Source organism: Schistosoma mansoni, chromosome 2 (genome assembly GCF_000237925.1).
Source record: "Schistosoma mansoni strain Puerto Rico chromosome 2, complete genome".
Taxonomy (NCBI): Eukaryota; Metazoa; Platyhelminthes; class Trematoda; order Strigeidida; family Schistosomatidae; genus Schistosoma; species Schistosoma mansoni.
In genome coordinates, this window is record NC_031496.1 from 4,027,663 (window position 1) to 4,049,081 (window position 21,419).

The 21,419-nt window shown below is 33.2% G+C and overlaps 1 protein-coding gene across 1 annotated transcript; it reads right to left on the reverse strand.

Annotated features, from left to right (window-relative positions):
• Positions 1–1,137: 1,137 nt before the first annotated feature.
• On the reverse strand, positions 1,138–21,170 carry Smp_180890 (hypothetical protein; the record flags this gene model as incomplete). Its single annotated transcript, XM_018795382.1, has 5 exons — positions 1,138–1,398; positions 2,836–3,221; positions 11,467–11,682; positions 12,708–12,788; positions 20,795–21,170. The coding sequence occupies 5 exons, from the start codon at positions 21,168–21,170 to the stop codon at positions 1,138–1,140; spliced, it is 1,320 nt and encodes a 439-aa protein (XP_018649700.1).
• Between the last annotated feature and the right edge of the window lie 249 nt (positions 21,171–21,419).

Here is a 21,419-nt window from a genome sequence, read left to right on the forward strand (position 1 = left end):
ATCAATTAAGGAACGAGTATACTGAGAAGTAGTTCGCTCTGTTCTACTTTACGGCTGCGAAACGTGGTCATTAAGAGTAGAAGATACTCGCAAGCTACTAGTATTTGACCACAGATGTCTTAGAAATATTGCTCCGATCTGCTGGGAACACTGGCTATGTAATAGTGGGGTTAGATGCAGGGTATTAGGGAATGATGGTAAATCATTTGTTGGGGTCATGAATCTTCATCCACTGAGATGGTTGGGGCACATGTTATGTACGCCTGAACACCGATTACCACGATGCGCTATGCTGACTAGTATTGGCGATGGTTGGAAGAGAGTTAGGGGCGGCCAAACCAAAACATGGCATCAGAGCTTGAAGTCACTAAATTCTAGTCTGAACCATGTTGGTAGATGCAGACTACATTGTTGGAGTCCGCGTGATTATCGTAACTAATGGTTGGAGACTCTGAGTGATATGGCTCAGAATCGATCACACTGGCGTAAGTGTATACACTCCCTGTCTTCCGTTAAACCGTGAGATTAAAATTGCTTCATATCTGTCTTTCTTTCTATACTATATCGCTACATAAAATGTTTCTTTTATATGTTATCATCACTAAATTAACTACTTTTATGTATTTGGTGTTGATCTTACTGTGCTAATGAGTGAGGTATAGCAACTTGAACCGATGCATATATGTGTCGGATCCTACGTTGTAACTGACTGACATTCACAATGGTTTCGTACACCTTTCTTGTATCCATAACAACTTTAATTAGAATTAATAATATTATATTTTCTAATTGTTATAAATAATATGACTGAATTCATATAATGAATGGTGTTATCATATTCATTTGACCTCTGTTTAGGTTTTCTTTATAATGATAATCAGTAGTATATTCAGTAGTATATTCAAGAAAAGAAATATATAATGAATAAAGAAATCTGTACAAATTACATGAAATAAAATAATGAGTAACTAAGGCAACAAAAAAAACAGAATGGAATAAAAGAGGATTAATGAAGTTCATTTCTTCTTCTTCTTCTTCTTCTTCTTCTCATAACACAGTTTAAAGAATTTGAACATTTCTCAAGATATCTGATAAAGATGGATATATACAAGGACAGTGTAGTATACAGATATGATATTACCATGATGGTAAAGCTGTATTGGTTGTTAAGGTTCCTTTAATAGTAGATAATGGGGAAATATGAAAGTTACGTTTTTCTCCACCAACACGTTTAAATGGTAATAAAGGAATAGGGGGACATGGTGAAAATAAATATCGACGATGACAACTTTTACCACCACCACCACCACCTGTACGATTTATAGTTGAAGGTAAACGAAGTTCAGTGAATCGTCTTCTTTTAACGAATTTTCGTCTTACACTATCAACACAAATATCCTAAAAGATAAGAATGAAATAGATGAACTAACTTATAATGCAGGTAAATAAGACTAAAATTATTACTAATTTTATTATCAGAAGGGGGTTTATTGTGGATATTAAAGTAATTCCTATAGTTCAGATCATGAATCAATTGAAGCTAGACCACCAAGGAAATACTGGAAGCACTGGACGGGCATTTCGTCTCATTGTGGGACTCCTCAGCAGTGCGCATCCACGACCTAGCCTCTCGAGATTCGAACCTAAGACCTATCAGTCTCGCGAGCGAGCGTTTAACCATTAGACCACTGAGATGGCCAGCATCCAACGGTGTTAATGTCTAACTTCAACCGTTCCATGAAATTGTGCGACACATGTTTTCCATGATGGCCTAGCTTCAATTGACTCATGATCTAAATTATTAAAATTACTAATCTTATTGTTATTAATAAATAAGCTCAGAGTATATTTCCCTCATGTGTATAAGTGTTTAATGATATGGATGGATAAGTTAAGCTTTTATTGAAAGAAACGACATTTCTACCTTGACCAATTTATCATTTTAAAAGATAGTATACATTAGTTCTTACATAATCGTTTCATCTCATACATCGTAACAGAATAAATTAGATACTAATTGATCAAAACAGTCATTTTAATGACCTTGATGAATGGTGATATAGTACTTTTGCGTATATGCACTAATTCACACATAATTGGTAGTTAGAAGAACCAAGGCAACAGACACTTGACCTTTCATCAATTATATCATGTCTAGAATATGTTGTTATTATTCTCAGTCTATTTAACTTGATTGTTTTGTTGTATACAAAACAAGTTCCCTTAGAATTACGTCATATGAAACAAAAACAATCAAAATAAATCAATCGGGTAAGTGAATTGTAGAGACAGACTATTGGAATAATGCTAGTTTACTAGGCAATCAAAATATGAAAACTCTTGTACGTGTACATAATGTGCCCAAGGGACAACTGCTTGAGGTCGGTCACACACGACCATTTTGTGTTAGCTACGTACTTATTGAGACCTTACAGCCGGAGACGGATATCCATGGAATAAGGCGAGGTGTGCATTTTTAGGACTGACCTTTTCTAACCCCACCCCTCCTTGTGGGAAGGCAGCATCGCTGTTATGCTGGTTGTCTGAAGGAAACACCTTACTGCTGTCACACCTCTGTACAGTCAGCAGTACGACTTCGCCTTCGGACCTAGAGTATGCTGCTTTTAGTCTTACCACACTTCAACCGACCTGTCTGACATGGTAGGACCTTGAGGAACGTTTGTTACAGCCAGTATAGCTCGATTGGATCATCACGATAGGCAAGCCCGACCACCACATCAAGGTAGCAGCAACGGTTGGATCGGTCTTTATGTACAAACTGGTTTATACTTTGATATACAGATATAATAATGAAACAAAAATACTGTAACTTACTTCTAATTGTTCATTTGTATAATTAGGATATTTCGAAGGTGATAAATGATTCATATTGGTCGATATTTTCGATAAGTTTGATGATCGTACAGAAGTTATATTTAAATTTTCATCATTATGTTGAGATTTCTCAACAGAACATTGTATATAATCTGAAGATATTTCACCTACTGATCGACTCCATTTCAATACTGGTGTTTGATCTATACAATTTTCTAATTTCAATTGTTGTTTAGTTTTAAGTGTTCTTGAAATCTCCATTATATCATCAAATTGTATAGGTGATGAATCTAATACTTGAAAATTAGCTATACTTGTTGGTGTTGGTGTAGCAAATCGAATAGCTGTTCGTAATGGTGGTGAATCGTCAATATTTTTGGCATCTTCTTTATTCAATGTTTGAAGATGATTTCGATGACGAAATTGTGGGGATAATAATAATGTTAATCGATTAGTTTTTATATCTACTGATTGTTGTTTCGTCGTCGTCGACGTCGTAGTAGTACGTAAAGAATGACTGTCAGTTTTGAATATTGTCATGTATGGACTATTAGTACATATGTCTTGTACCAATGAATAAGGTAATAAGAAAATATCTAAACCAATTTCAATTAATAAACTTGTGATAGAATTTAATTGAAGACATTTTTCTTGACATTCAATTGGTGGTTGTTTATGATTCTATAAAGAAAAATAAGACAAATAGGGTAAGTATATGTATATGATCAAATGAAATACAGTTCAACTGAATTGGTTTATACACATTCATTGTACGATCAATGACAGTTCACAAGTAGCATCATAATCAACTTCATTATGATCACGAATATTGTAATGTGTATAGTTCGACTTTATCAGTACTGAATACCCCCAAATGCCCTGGTACGGCCAAGAGTGGGGAGAGTCAGCCCTCCCTCTCGAAATGTTCTCATATGGTCACTCAAACATAGCCTCTCCTACAGAAGTCATACTCACTGCCTTCTCGTGGCGGGCGTATTGTTTACAAAATTGAGAGGACGAAAAGCGAATGTCCGGCGTTTTAACCGGGTCGGTGGACACGGCGAGTTCATCTAGGAGAGTTGGAAAATCCTGATTTCAAACCAATGGTGCACATGGGCTCCAGAATCCTGAGGGAACGATTGGGAGTAAGTAAGTAACAAAGGGGCACCAAATACATATGCGCCACATAATAACAATTAGAATGTAAAGAAATAGAGAATGTAAAATGAGTATAAGAAAAAGGAGAACAATAATGAACAGATATTAGTGTATGATAGTGAAATAATAATTAACTAGAAGGCCTCCTTGAATATCTGGTTTACCTATTCCTACCATCTAGATATTTCAACAAGTAATCTGTTTCCTTATTTGTTTCAACACGTCATTATGCCTAATAGTCTTTTAACCTATTCAGGTGAGTTTGTGAAAAGTTCATGACCTTTAGCTGTACAAGTTAGAAAAAAGTACAATCAGAGACAGTTTAGTTACTGGCAACATACATCTCAAAGAATGTAATTTGTTCAGATGTCGATTCCGGAACTACTAACATCTAATTGGTAATCATTCAACAATTATCATCAAGATCGATCAAGATGTAAGAAACAGAAGCTTGTTGAAATACTTTGTGCTGAGAATTCCATATTTTACCAAAAGTATAACAATGCATACAGCTAATAATAATAATAGTAATAATAATAATAATATCAGAAGGGTTTTTATGGAGATTTCAGTAATTTTATAGTTGAAATCATGAGTCAATTGAAACTAGACCACCGTGGAAAACCTGGAAGCACTGGACGGCCATTCCGTCAAAGGGTGGGAATCCTCAGCAGTGCGCACTCACGATCTCGCATCACGAAATTCGAAACCAGGACCTATCAGTTTCACATGCGAGCGTCTAACCTCTGGAAGACTTCGCCGACATTCAATGGTGTTTATATCTAACTTCAACCGATCCAGTAAAATGAGCGACATATCCATCGTTGTCTTCAGTGAGTTGATATCTCAAAACAGACCTGGTTGAGCTTGCACGCGAGACTGATATGTCCTGGGTTCGGATCTTGCGAGGCAAGATCTTGGATGCGCATTGCTGAGGATTCCCATAATATGACTGAACGACCGTCCAGTGCTTCCAGGTTTTCCATGATGGTCTAGCTTCAATTTACTCATGATTTCAACTATAATAATAATGGTCATAAGAACAATAGTAATAATAAAAGTCTTTTGATAAGAACATAATTGAAAACATTCAGATTGTCTTATCAGATAAGACATAGGGTATATGTTCAGATTATACGCCAAGAACAAGAGCAACAACAAGATGAAACACAGCATGTAAGAAATTGTTTTGTTCAATAAAACAAAACAAGTTACCTACTGTGTTATGATTTTAAAAAAATAAAAAAAACTTGATTAAATTCTATACTCCACGTTCAATTTGTCATGGTAACACACATAAAGGAGAAAATATATTTTAAGACGGAGATATGATGATAATAAATAAAAGATGTTTGAATACTTTTAGTGTTTTATCCATTTGACTATTTGTCCATTAAGTTGAAAATGAAATAATGAACAACATGTACATATTTAAGACAGAATTTCCTTTATTCTAATGAAAGCACTCTATTGTGGATAATATTGTGATTTCCTAGTTGAGTTCATGAGTCAATTGAAGCTAGACCACCATGGGAAACCTGGAAGCACTAGACAATCGTTTCGTCATAATATGGGACTACTCAACAGTGCGAAACCACGATATCGTATCACGAGATTGGAATCTAGGACCTATCGGTTTATGCGCACGGACGCTGAACCTCTAAAACCACTAAGTCGCTGGTATCCAACGATGATAATGTCTAACTTCAACCAATCTACGAAAATGAGCCACTGTTCATTATTGTGTTTAGTGTGTTATTATCTCACAACGAACCCGGTTAAACTCCACTGGTCACTACTTCTCCCTAGAACTTCAGGAAATACCTCTTGAGACTAGTCACTAGCGAGCATATGATTGCAATTTTATTCATAACGTTTCTTTAAACATTAAGTTCTAGTCTTTTAGCTCGTTCAATATCAAAATGTTCTGTATGCTGGGAATCCTATTTTTTCAAAGATATTCAATAACTTACAGATACTATTCAATTGAATGTGTTTTTTTCTAAAAGTTTGTTCAAAGTGTATAAAAATTACATGATAATTAAAATTATATATTATATATAATCGTCCATAGATACCCTGCTAAGACAAAGAGTGAGGAGAGTCCGCTCTCGCTTTCCAAATGCTCTCACATAACCACATGTATATAACCTCTGATAGAGAAGTCCTACTAACTCCGTTCTCGTTGCATTACCGTTGTTTAAGAAATTCAGAGGACCAATAGCGAATGTTCGGCGCTTTAACCGGGTTGGTGGAAAGGGTGAGTCCACCTAAGGGAGTTGGGAAACCCTCATTCCAAACCAATCGTGCACATGGGCTCCACTATCCTGAGAGAACAAATAGCGTATGAATCAATCATTGGTCACCGGCTTCTATGGGACTGTATCTCCTCACGATGCTTCATTACCCTTGTGGATCAGACCTCTTTAGGTCAAAGGCTCCGGTTGTGGCCCCCTGAAAAGAAAACCACCTGTTTCAGTTTGGGCACCTAGCAACTAAAACCATACATAAAAAAGGGGAAAAAAATCTTTTATATCTTTAAACTTACTTTAATATTTTTAATTGTATCATATAATAATATATTTTGTGGTAATAATACTGGTCCAAATATTGTACCTAAACATGTACTTGTCATACGATTAATATGATTTAAATTTTTAACACGTATTAATAATTGTATTAAATTTTTTAATATTTTCATATTTGTATTTGGTAATAATTGTATTAATAAACGTAATGCTTTAATTTGTTTACTTTCAATTAAATTGATTAAATAGATTTCATTGATTGCTGGTGAATTGATTTGTTGTTGTTGTTGTTGTTTTAATAAATTAGTTGCCATGGTAACTTGATGATCATTATTATGATTATGAAATTGTTCAAATTTTCTTAAAGCTAAAATAATTAGAAAAAAAGAAGTATAATGATCACTATACATGTAAACAAATAAATAAACAAACAAAACCATTAACACTTTATCTAACACTAACTGATTCATAATCTGAATCTTCACAACCCTGTGTTGGTAATTGCCATGTGCTCATTAGTGACTAGCTTCATGAGAGAATTCTCCGAGTTCTAGTGAGAAGTAGTGATCATTAACTTGTATCTTCCCATTGTTATTTATGACTGTAATTGATCAGTCTCTTGTTGGTATATGTGTATCCTGTGTGGACTATCCTGATATTACCTGAAATCACAAGCCTCATAAGCAAAGATGGATAGTGACTAACAGTGGAATCCAGTTTAACTCGCGCTTCGTCCTATAAGGGATTCGTCAGGTAGATGTACTTGCATCTCTGAGTTGATATTCAATCTGAGACCCGAATCCAGTATCCTTCGGTTCAAACACTATCACGTTATCTACTTAGCTACCAAGTCCTGATAACCACTTGCTTGTGCAATAGGATGAAGTTTAATTTCACTTGATATTGTTTGTTTGGATATTCCCAATTGATGTTTAGGACTGCCATTGATCAGTCTCTTGTTGGCATATATACATCCTGTGAGGACTGCCTCGATATTGTCTGAAGTCACAAGCTTTATAATTAAAGATGGATAGTGGCTAGCAGTGAAATCCAGTTGATGTTAGATCCCCATGTTGATAATTGCTATATGCTCACTAGTGATTAATTTCATGAGGGGATTCTCGGAGTTCTAGTGAGAAGCAGTGACTAGTGAAGCTATTCCATGTCAAGTAGAGACAGATATCTACCTCTGACAATGAAAGATGGTCGTTTGATTTTGTGGATTGATTGACTTTAGACATTAACACCGTTGGATACTGGCCAGCTCAGTGGTTTAGAGGTTAAGCGTTCACGCGCGAGACCGAAGTTCCTGCCTTCGAATCTTGAGAGTAGTATCCTGTTTATGTACCGCTGAGGAGTACCACAATAGGACGAAATGGCTATCCAGTGCTTCCAGGTTTTCAATGGTGTTCTAACATCAATACTAACTGTTTACAATTTGGTAACTATGGAGTATGATTTAACTCTATGACTTACTGATTGAACAGGGAATACTATATAACCCATTATAAAAACATTATTTTATTATAATTAGATAAATATTCACTAAAAGATGAATATCTTTGATGGTGTTTACTTATATCTTCTCAATTGTTAGTTAGTACTACAAATTGCAGTCAGTCAGTCAGCTACAACGTAGGACCAGGCACACATATATGCATCGGTTCAAGTTGCCATACCTCGCCCATTAGCACAACATGATGAACACCGGATTCATAGAAATAGTTAATTAAGTGTTGGTAATATATAAAAGAAAGATTGCATATAAGGATGTAGTGTAGTATAGTATAGTATACAAATTGCAGAGTGAAAATCAACTCTAAGATACAGATACACATCCAGTTGACGAGTCCCAAATAGGACGAAACACATTCAACTGGATTCCATGGCTAGTCACTATTCATCTTTGCTTACAAGATAAATATTGTAAAAAAAACATTCACACTCTCATATAAGTAGAACTATCATTATAATTCTATACCATATTTGTGGTCTATTGTACATACATATACATATATATGGAGAACAATGTGAACTATCTATAACACGAATGTCTATTGTGTTCTAAAGTGTCATATCGTGTTTATATATTACTATGTCTCCCATATCAATAGTTTCACAATTATGAATGAGCATCATTGAATCCATCAAAGAAAAATAAAAAAAAAGAGAAAATCAATAAACCAATAAGGTAAATTACATTTACATTTTTATGACAACCATTATGTATACCTATGACTTATACAAATGAAAAGAATGGCGATTGATATATATTCATAAAGCTTAGTAACTAGGTCAATGAATGACTTTTGTCTATCATTTTGGTTATATATTAAACAACAACAACAACAATTATTTACTGAATGGATCATTAGCATTAGTTAATTGATCAATACTAATACTACTAATAATACTACTGATAATAATAATAATAATAATAATAGTACTTGTCACATTTAACTAACAATGATAAGTTAACATGGTGGATATCGTTTTATATTACAAGTTTATAATTAGGAAGTGTGAATAACAATTGAAGGTGTATTCATTAACATAATCTCAAATGATATTTACGTGTGTGTGTGTGTGTGTGCATAGTCATTTAAAATTTACTTAAATCTATCAAATGAAATACATATATACTTGTATGCATTTGGTGTTCATCATGATGTACTAATGAGGTATGGAAACTTGGACTGATGCATATATGTGCCTGGTCCTACGGTGTAGCTGACTGACTGACTGATTGACTGATAGTTTACATTTCTAACTTTAATTTCTGAAAGTTTTAAACAAATTTAAGATAAGAATTTTCAAACTAAAGAATCTTGAGATGACGAAGATTTATAGCTCAAGTGAATGATTTTGATGTAGTTTTGTTCTCTGAACTGGATGGTTTGGTTGTGGAGCTTTCTTAGTTCCTCTGAATGACATCATCAGCAAAAACTTTAGGTAGAAGTTGTCAACGATGAAAGCTCCATAACCAAACCATTCAGCTCAAAGAACAAAACTACATCAAAATTAAGAATCATATTAACTGGAATGATTGTTTGAAAGTTCTATTTAAAAATATACATATAAACTAGAATCATTTCAATATTGACGAGCAATCGAATATCGATATATGTTATGGTTGGTTATAATAAATGTAATTATTACCTAGATTTGAGATAAAACTATTTGTCATCTTATTTTTTTATTTAAACACATAAATATTGGTACAAAGAGGCACCAGATACGTATACACCGCACAAATCTTATTCGATTTATGTGAGGACTGTGATACTGTCCAGGTGCCCAAATTGAAGCAAGTGGTTTTCTTAGGGGGCCACATCCCGAGCCTTTGACCTAAAAGTCTGATCCACAAGGCAGTGGAGCATTGTGAAGAGATGCAATACCATAGTAGTCGGTGACCAACGATTGGTTCACACGCCATTTGTTCCCTTAGGATACTGGAGCCCATGTGCACCAATGGTTTAGAATCAGGGTTTTCCAACTCCTCTAGATGTGCCCTCCGAGTCCACCGACCCAGTTAAAGCATCGGACATACGCTTCTCGTCCTCTCAATTGATATACCATTTGTTCCTCTTATTCTATTCATTCACTATATTAGTAACTAAGGTAAATCCTTAAACAATGTAATCCTGATTAAAATGTAATTGTAAATTCTCAAAAATAATTTTATAAACGAAGAATACCAATACACTCATTCATCCATTGATTTCCCCCCCCCTGTATGACATCAAGCAATTGTCATGAATAAATTGATTAAGTCCTATGAATAAGTGATCTATAGGGTTTATAGTTTAGAATCTATGATAATCATGTAGACAGACCCCTATATATAGTAAATTTAACGGCTAATAAGTTGATCATAAATATAGGCGTAAGAAATTCTTATAGACTAAATTAAATAGATGAGTAATAAATCTTACCGGATACTAAATATTAATGAGGTTGAAATAGAATTCGAATTAGTTCAGTCTATTTAAATCTATTCAATCTGACTACTAGAATGATCAGCTTAAACGGATCAGAAATAATGTCCCTTGAAAAAGTGAGTAAAATCATTTTTTTTATGGTTGGAACATGATTTGTAAAGTAATTCAATCTGTAAAACCATGGAAACAAAACTAATTATGATCTTTCAAGAGAAGGGAGGGTGAATATTGTTTTATTTCTTATTACTATTACCGAAAAAAATAAATAAATAAATCTGGAAGAGATCATCTCATCTTCGTGATGTTAGTCTGGCTGTAAAAGGTCGGATCTACAACGCGTCGGTGAGAGCAGTTTTGCTCTATGCTTGTGATACCTGGCCTTTCCGAGTTGAGGATGTTAGACGTCTCTCTGTGTTCGATCATCGTTGTCTCCGAATGATTGCTGACATCCAGTGGCAATACTATGTTAGTAATGCAGAGGTTCGACATCTTGGGTTCGGGAGCAGAGATGATAATTCAATTGGTGTCACCATCTTGAAACACCGACTTCGGTGGCTTGGACATGTTCTACGAATGTCGTCCCAGAGACTTCCACATCGTGCATTATTTGCCGACGCTGGGACTGGTTGGAAAAAGCGGAGAGGTGGTCAATGTATGACATGGTGTCATGGCATGAAAGAAAGCTGCAAAGGACCGAATTCTGTTGGTCCTTCACGACTCCCTGGATGGGGTCCGAGAGATGGTGCAACACAGTGGCTAGAGACATTATCAGATATGGCTCAGAATAGAAGCCAATGACGATCCAGCTGTAACCTTCTTTTACTTTCTGTATAAAGAGTGGTTATAACCTCCTTAACTGAGAGAGTTCTTCTGGTTGTACATTTCAGTTCCCCTCACCATTGTTTTATGTGGCGCATATGTATTTGGTGCCCCTTTGTACCAATATGTATGTGTTTAAATAAATATATCTCATATACATAAACCATAGAATGAAGAATACTTACCAGCTACTTGTAAAAATAATGGTAATAAATGTTCTGTAAATAATGGTGTTGGTAAACGAACCAAGACTGATTTTAATGCACTTGCAAAGTCATGAAAATTATATTTATTTAATTGGAATACTTTTGGATCAAATGATGTTTCAAAGACAGCTTCTTGTATTTGACGTTTACGTAAATTATGTCCAGGTTTACGGAATAATCCTTCAACAGAACAAGCTAAAATAAAAAAATTTAAATATTTAAACAAATCTTTAAAAGAAAATGTACTCGAGTTATTTGTAATAATGCCGCCTGGAAACATTCGTGCTACAGTCGATTCCAAGAACGGATCAAATAGAAGTGTTGGGTACGGAGTTTACAACCCAACTCAGTAAAAGTGCCCGCAACAAAACGTACTAAACTCTACTCTGCGAGTTGGACAGTCTTCAGATAGGAGTTAAGATGCTTCATGATGAAAGCCGAAAGTCTCTAAGGGTCACTAAGATGACTCTATCTTTGGATAGTCATAGAAAAAATCCATCTAGGTACATGGAACGTCCGAACAATGTTGTAGAACAGGTGGAACATCCAAACAACTCCACAAATCACATACAACATAGCAGTACTTAGAATAAGTGATACCTATCGGACACAATCTAGACAGAAAATATTACCATTGGGAGAGATATTGTTGTATTCTATTCGTCAAAAATAAAATGCTCCACAAAAAACGAGTGTCACTGACTCTCTCTACAGAAACACCAAAATAGCTTATATGATGAAAATCTCACGACTCCCAAATCACCGGATCATCGTTTGAAACAACGAAAGAAAGATATGGGATGAGAAACAAATGCTGACAGACTGAAAAGAGGGATTCCTCATCAACATACCAGAGGAAGTAGATCTTGATAAGAATGAGAAATATACAGACATTAAATTATTGTCAACACCAGGTAAAGTTTCCAACGGTGTTATTGAATCGAAGGAAGGATTTAGTAGATAACCAACATAGGGATCAACAAGTTGGACTTCGTTAGGATAAATCATGGATCTAACAAATAGCGATACTACAGATCATTGTTGAACAGCCGATAAAATGGAACTTATCATTGTACACTAGCTTCCTTAAAATAAGAAAGTATTCAACAGTGTAAATAGTAAAGACATATGAGATTTTCTTCGATACTATCAACTACTTAAGTCTAAAAACTTTTAAATATTAAACGAACAGAAAGAAATGATAGTGATAATAAACTTACCTTCATCATTATCTAAACAATCAATCAATGTGATAATATTATTCGCTAATTCATCAGGAATATAATCCGATTTTACTGGATCTAAAATGAAAAAAGAATAAACATAAATGTTATAAATTTATATAGTTGAAATCAAGACTCAATTGAAGCGAGACCACCATCGTCCTATTGTGTGACTCCTCAGCAGTGCGCTCTCACGAAGCTGCTTCACGCGATTCGAACACAGGACTTATCAGTCTCGCACACGAGCGCTTAACCTCTAGACAACTGAACCGGTATCAGAAGGTGTTAATGTCTAACTTCAACCAATCCAAGAAATTTAGCGACACATCCACCATTGTCTTCAGTGAGTTGCTATCTAACAACAGACCCGGTTTAACTCCACTGGTTACTGCTTTTCACTATAACTCCATGAAATACCTCTTAAAGCTAGTCACTAGTGAGCATATGTTGTTTATAATGTATTAATACACAAATAAAACATTAACAATATATGAATAATAAAAATTTAGTCTTGAAATGGCTCTTCTTTTGTACATATAATGTGACAGTTTTTCCCCCTTTCTGACCTTTAGACAATCAATATTCAAACATACATGAAACAAATGTACACATTATCATTTTAATTAACTAAAGTATACCATTGTAATGATAACACTTAAATATTGATTATTTCAAGTCTATTTCATATATTTGGGCACCCGGCCAATATCACAACACTCATATATAAATCAATGATAACTAACTACTATCTCTATTGATTAGATTGTTATTATGTGGCGTATATGTATTTGGTGTTCCAACCCCCCCCCCCTCCTTGTACTAATATTTATTTTATAAATAAATAATATCAGAAGGGGGGATTGTGGAGATAAACAACTTGATTAAGTATAATTTATGATTGAATCACATCTGTTATAAGTTTATCTTTAATTCCTTTTTTCTTTGTTTTTTTTCCCATAGTAAATAATATTTTTGTAGTATCTGATATTATGAATGAATGAATGATAATGATTACAATTCACAAAATGTACAACAATAAACAATACAAGTTGTTCTTTTTTCTAATATTAGTAAAAAAGGGGGAAAAAGGGGGAACAAAACACACACCTGTGAAATGATGGTGATGATGATGATTATTATTATTCAATGAAATGCAACTTATTTATTAATATCTATAGATGGGTAGGTAGAAATAAATAAATAAATACCAGCTGTTTTTCTTTGGATAGACAAAAATATTCAATCATAAGGGTGAGTGTGTGAAGATTTTAGTATTTTTTTTTAATAGTTAAATTCATGAGTCGATCTAAGCTAGACTATAATTGAAAACCTGGAAGCACTAGACGACCGTTCCGTCAAAGAGTGGGACTTTTCAGAAGTGTGCACTCACGAACCCAGGACATGCTGGTCTCGCGCGCAAAAGCTTAACCTCTACACCACTGAGTTAGCCGGCATCCAACGGTGTTAATGTCTAACTTCAATCAATCCATGAAATTGAGCCACCATCCATGATATTAAATATTAAGGCATATCAAAAATTAATCAGAATTGGTATTTTCTATTAAGTGAATAAATAAACATCATATTGTTTAGCCATGATTTCAGTTATGCCCAAACGATATCATTCATTTTTTAAGTTCCATTGTAATATATGATAAATAATCGCCCAAAAGATTTCAATCTTTTAATAAATCTATGTGACCATAACCTAATCTGGATCGATACACAACTATCTGAGATCCTGTGGTATTGTAGTGGTTGGTCCTATAACGAAACCCTATAGCTTATTCCAGCTTCTGGATAAATCAATTTACCTATTCTTCTCAAACTACATCTTGATCTTGTTAATTATCCACTTATCAACTTTGACTGTTTTTATGTAAGAGTATGTATGTGCATTTCTTATCTTACTCATCACATGTCTGTAACTTATTTTTGTTCGGTCATAAATATCGAATAACACTTGATTAAATCGAGTTGGTACATCATTTCTCTTCGCTCCTTCAATTTGCTTCGCTCTTCCATCTTTGTTTCATCTCTGTGATTTCCTGTTCAAATCAATGAGTGCATGAAATATACATATTCAAAATCAACTCTCGTATTTAGTTTAATTCCTTTATTCATTAACGTGGGTTAATTCGATAATTATATATACAAGGATAATCGACATGTGTATTTCAATAACATTCACACAATTCAATTGGAGTCAGATAACGGGCCATAATTGAAATTTGATCAAAATAATTTTATAACAACAAACTAATGATAACTTAATTACTTACGCCTGTCACCCCTTGCGGAGGAGCATAGGCCACCCAGCAGAAACTAATGATAATATTTTATAAACAAAGATGGATAGTGGCTAGCAGTGGAGTTCAGTTGAACGCGCGTGTCATCCTATTTGGGACTCGACAGCTGGACGTACCTGCATCTCAGAGTTGATGTTCACTCCGGGACTCGAATCCAGTACTGTTCGCTTCAAACGCCATCACGTTATCCACTCAGCTACTGAGTCGAAACGGGTGTCCTGGATTCCACTGCTAGCCACTATTCATTTTTGCTTAGAATACTTGTGACTTAAGGTAATATCGAGGCAGTCCGCACAGGATACATATATGCCAACAAGAGACTGACAAATTACAGTCCTAAATAACATTACGAAGATACAATTATACAACATCAAGTGAATAATGATAAGACTTTTCTAAAATTAGTTGGATCATTAATTACACTAATTGAGTCAATTTTAATAAATTACTGTAGACTATTACATAACAGTATTATTCAACATAATTATATCAATTTGAAGACAAATATAAATGTCTATAAACTAGTTAAGGTATACAAGTTTTATAATTATTGGATAGAATATTCAGTCATCAGTCATCTTACACAATATATGAATGGTCTATATTATCATATATTAATGAATCTCACCTATAACCGGTAATTACCAATATATGAGAATCTAACCAACATTTTACTTGTCTAAACCGAGTTGGGTTAATATGTAAATAATTGTAAACTTAATTCGATATTGAAGATCAATTAGGTTCTTTCTGTTTTTAGAAAATATAAAGTCAAGTGAACTTGATCTCATCGATTAACAAGTGATCTAACTAACTATCCAACTAAACAAACAAGGGAGAGCTATCCGTTGAAACTTCCCTTCTCCTATTCAAGTATCAATAATTATTACATCATAAATCAATTGAAATTTATTAATTATTGTCATTACGTAATAACTATCTCCTTTCTCCTTTTTTTTTTATAAAAAAAAAATGAATCTTGACCTGTAATGTCTCACATTATTCACTGTTTATTACGTAATGATTTGAATAGTCAATTGAATGACATCATTAAAGGTAGGAATAATCAATGAAACTTCATTAATGAAGATATCAACGAGATCATCAATATAAACAACCCAAAAACATAAACAGGAAAGTATACCCCTCCTTAATGTAGTCAACATTAGTAATAGTAATAATGGTAATAATAATAGTAATAATAGTGATAACAAGTAACCAAATACAATTGATCTTGTAAGGAAACAATCATCATTCCAAGAAGAATTCACACAATTCAAGTGTGAAAAAAACACAAGTCATCTCTTGAATGATCAAAGGGGGGCGGTTTTGTTTATATACGTTAGAATTGTGTGTGAGTGTGTGTTTGTTTGTTTGTCTGTTTCACATAATGAAAAACTAATGATTAATTTTCATGTCTGTCAAATATAAAATTAATGAAGTCAATTAGGTAAATAAAAAAGTGATCGCGTACAGACTTTACATGTTATAATAATAATAATGATAATAATAATAATAATAATGGTAATAGTAATGTCTAAAAGTATAGGAATACACATGCTACCTACATCCATCCATCCATGAATTCTAATTTAACACAATCCATTCGTGAAATTTTTTTAAACTGAATTTATCATCACCATCATTAAATGACAAAAATTTGTTTGATTAATTAGTGGCAAGTCAAGATATTGATACAATTTTAGACGGATTGTATAGCTAAACATATAAGATATATAGTTGAAATTATGAGTCAATTGAAGCTAGACTATGGAAAACCTAAAAGCACTAGACGGCTCTTTTGTTCTATTTTGGGACTCCTTAGTAGTGCGCATTCACGATCCCACCTCGCCAGATTTGAACCTAGCACCTATCACATTGAGAAGCAGTAACCAGTGGAGATATGAAATTACTAAAATCTCCACAAAATCCCCTTCTGATAAAGAAATTTAACATTGACGATCTGAAAAAGAATCAATGGTAACATTTCCAGATTGAATTTTAATATTTACATTTACCTTTTCATTCTATTCGCTGTGTTTGTTTTATTAAAGAATGAGTAAAACTGGAATATTCATCTTTCGTTTATTACATATCAGAGGGGAAATTCAATCAGTTACAACGTAAAACCAGGTACATACATGCATCGGTTCAAGTTGCCATACCTCATTAGCACAACAAGATCAACACCAAATTTACAAAAGTAGTTACTATTAGTTACGATAGTCACGCGGACTCCAACCAAGTAGTCTGCATCTACTAATATGGCTCAGACTAGAAGTTAGTGACATCAAGAACTGATGCCAGGGGGAAAATTATTGAATTGAAACACTAGATTAGTGTTCGTTTATTTGCTAAATATTATATCATATGGTATATTGTATCATAAACAGTTTATGAATACAACAATTAAAATTTAATGGTTAGATTCATGAGTCGATCTAAGCTAGACCATAGTTGAAAACCTGAAAGCACTGGATGGCCGTTTCATCCTAGTATGAGAATCCCCAACGATATACATCCACGATCCCATATGCAGGACTCGAATCCAGGACCTTCGGTCTTGCTCACAAACGCTTGAACTTTTCGGTAATGAGCCGGCATCCAATAGTGTTAATGTCTAACTCCAATCGATCCATGGTCTCATGTCCGAAACCGTGGATGAGCACTACTGATGAGTCCTATACTAGGATAAAACGGCCATCCAGTGTTATCATGTTTTCAATTGTGGCCTAGTTTAAACTGACTCAAGAATTCATCCATTAAGTTACTACAATCTCCACAAAAACCCCCACGAAACCATAGTAAACTGAAAAGTATGCATCCTACTGTATTGACAAGGAAATTATAAATGATTCACAACATAATTCATTCCAGTGTATATATTCAAATGTTTCAATTACGTTTTTCTTTGTATGTAAATCAAATGGATATAAGATTCAGTTGTTGTACTTTTAATAAATATCTAGATATTTGTTTTACCCCCCCCCCAACACTACCACTGCTTCCCACTGATTCGCCCTCATTCTATACATATTCCAATAACAGTATGCAACTAAAATAGAAATAATGATTCAAAATATATATATATCATTCTTTGTTCTAAGATATGTTCTTACTCTGTCTGGAATTTCTTTTCTTTACAGTACCATTCATCATAATCTTTGTGTTTCTACATTCGTCCCCTAACTAAGTTTACAAACTTATGTATATATGTAAGCACTAAGTGTAGTAATTATAATGTAGATAGTGTGCTTTAAAGAAATGATAGTAAGTCTATTTAACCCTTTTGTATAAATGTCTTTATTTTAAATACATAAATAAAGAATGCAAAATACAAACATTGAAAGAAGTGAAATTGAATTTCTAGTTTTATACCATAACTGAAGTGTCATTGCCTAGAGATACCTTTTTAAAAACAAAAGAATAAAAATAAAGTATCTTGACAACTTGAGACGACAGAAACAACTACTTAATATGTTAATTCTTAGTGTATATGTAAATGCACTTACAATTTGTCTGGTTATTGTTTCGATAAAAATTTTAGTGTTTAAGTAGTATAAAAACGGTTTTTTTGTGTGTGCAGAACATACCTGTTTATGTTCATCTTTGTTATACACGCTTTATAGTAATTAAATACCTAGTATATCTACTTGGTGACCAACCCCCCCCCTATATACACACAACGTACATCGACATATAATTACAAGGGATAGAAGAGAAAACTAATAAATAGAATGGAAAGAAGAAAAACAGTTAGCGATAATTTAAATTTAAAAATGGCTAAGGATTCTTACATATCGGTTCATTCCATTAAGTGACTTAAGGAATAATGAAAAGTATGAAATAAAAGAAAGAAATAAACAGATAAACAATAGAGCTAATCAAACAAGCAGAAATTAAATATAATTTTTCTGGTTGTAACCAAACTCAATTATAGTACTGACAATTCTAAGGAATGAAGGGTGATCATTTTTATATATTAATAACTGATGAAAGTAAAAAATGACACTCAACATACATGCTACCTGATATTAAACCTTAATAAATGTTAAGGAAATATTGAATCGATTCCAAAACATTGGAGGATTATCAAGTTGCCAAGATAAATAATTAATTTAATATACAGTGACTAATACTCAGTATCGAACAAATGCCAAGCTATTGCAACATTGAGAGCCCTATACTCAGTTGAATGATTAATTGAAAGCGTGAATCAATTGAAGCTGAGTTCGAATCTCGAGAGGCGAAATCGTGGATGCGCACTGCTGAGGAGTCCCAAAATAGGACGAAACGGCCATCCAGTGCTTCCAGTTTTTCCATAGTGGTCTAGCTTCAATTGACTCATGCTTTCAACTATGAAAATACTAAATCTTCACAAAAACCCCTTCTGATAAGGATGAATAATTATTTGATGTATTTAGTGACACATTGGCAAGAATACTATGAAAAAAATCTGTACTGTTTAAGATTTAATTACATATCATTGTGAATTATAATGAATTGTTTAGCACTAACACTTTGGTGATAAAAGAAAATCCCAACTAGGATGGGTAATTTTTTTAGAATAATCTATATAAGAATGATTATTTATTTATTATATGTGAAAATTATATTTGAAATAATGTCAGAGATTAAGATTTAAATACTATCAGTGTTTTGTCTTGTAAACTTGTTTGAACTTCTTCAATCACTGAGATGATTTCAAATATAATTTTCACACATCAGTCAGTTACAAAGTAGGACCAGGCATATATTTGCATCGGTTCAAATTGACATACCTCATTGGCACAACAACATCAACACCAAATACATAGTAGTTAATTTAATGATGGTAATACATAAAAGATTGTATATAAGGATATAATACAGGAAGAAAGACAGATATGAAGCAATTTTAATCTGAAGGCTGAAGGGAAGATAAAAAGTGTTTACATATACTTGGTGCCCAAATTTTGTCAAACTATTCTATCATTGACTAATATTCGTTTAATTTATTATTAATTTCAATATTCATGCGTTTACTTAATTGATGATGTTAACATGAGTTTCATAGAAATATCAAGGAAATTTCACCACTTAACTAGATGTTGAATAGTCCAATAGATTTATGATAAGTCGTTTAAGGAGACAGATACTCCACTCGAGTTCATTTTAAACAATAAAGCAAAAAAAAGAAACCTATAGAATAGATAAGCATGGAAGAACTCCACTTCATTCTTCATCATGAAATTACAAATAATGAAGTTTAGAGATCCAACAATAAGATCATACAGAAACTGAAATACAGTTTCTACAATCTCATGATCCGTTTGCATTATTTTATTCAATTATATCACATTCTAACATATAGTTTACTAATTATGAATAAGTAGTGTACTCATTAATGAGGTATATAACACTTCATTTGTTTTTGTATGGTGTAGTATACGCCAGACGAATAGAAATTTATTGAACTAATGATGTTCCAGATTCAAAGAACGAAATTGGCATAAATATAGGAAATCATTCATTTATTCAAACAGGTTAATCAGTCATACGTAGCCTGAAACTTGGTATGTGTTTACATCGGTTCAAGTTATTACACCATATTAGTAGAGATTAAATTATCAAGACAAATCCCTTAACTAGTGTAAACAGTATCAACACATTTGATGTACAAGATATAGGATACATAAAATCTAAGATACATTTGAAACTGTAATCCATTTTGACTTTCGTCATTCAGTCTCTAACTATTCACATATAAAACATAAAAATTCAAATACTACTTACGTGAATTAATACGCCAATTATTCCATAATCGTTTAAGTCTTGATTTTGTTGTAGTTCCACCAATATTTGTAGTATTCATTAATGTAGATTTATTATCTTTCATTGTATTACATACATTAGTTGTTATAGTATTAGATGAATGTAATGTATGATCATTATTGTTACTATGGTAATGTATTTTTTGATCAATAAAATTCCATGGTATATCAATTAAAAATGATAAATGTATCATACATAATTCATGAAAACGACGTGGATAATATTCACGAAATAATTTAATTTTCCAATCTTCTTTTATACCAATTCTTAAACGATATGCATAATCTTTAATAGTTAATTGTAATGTATTAGTAATTTGATTATTATTATTATCCATGATAGGCAATCGAATCTCGTTAGATGTACACAATAAAAGAGGAATGGTGACTTGTTATAGTACTAGGTGTTTTTATTTATATACAATAGAGGGGGTGGTGAATAAAATAATTCCTATAAAAAGTATATTGTTTGAATAATTAATGAATCAAGTGTTTTGATTGGTTAAATTAATTTCTATTTCTCCATTAGTATTGGTTAATGAAGACTTTTGATTGGATGTGATGTATCATTGGGGGGGGGAGATGAG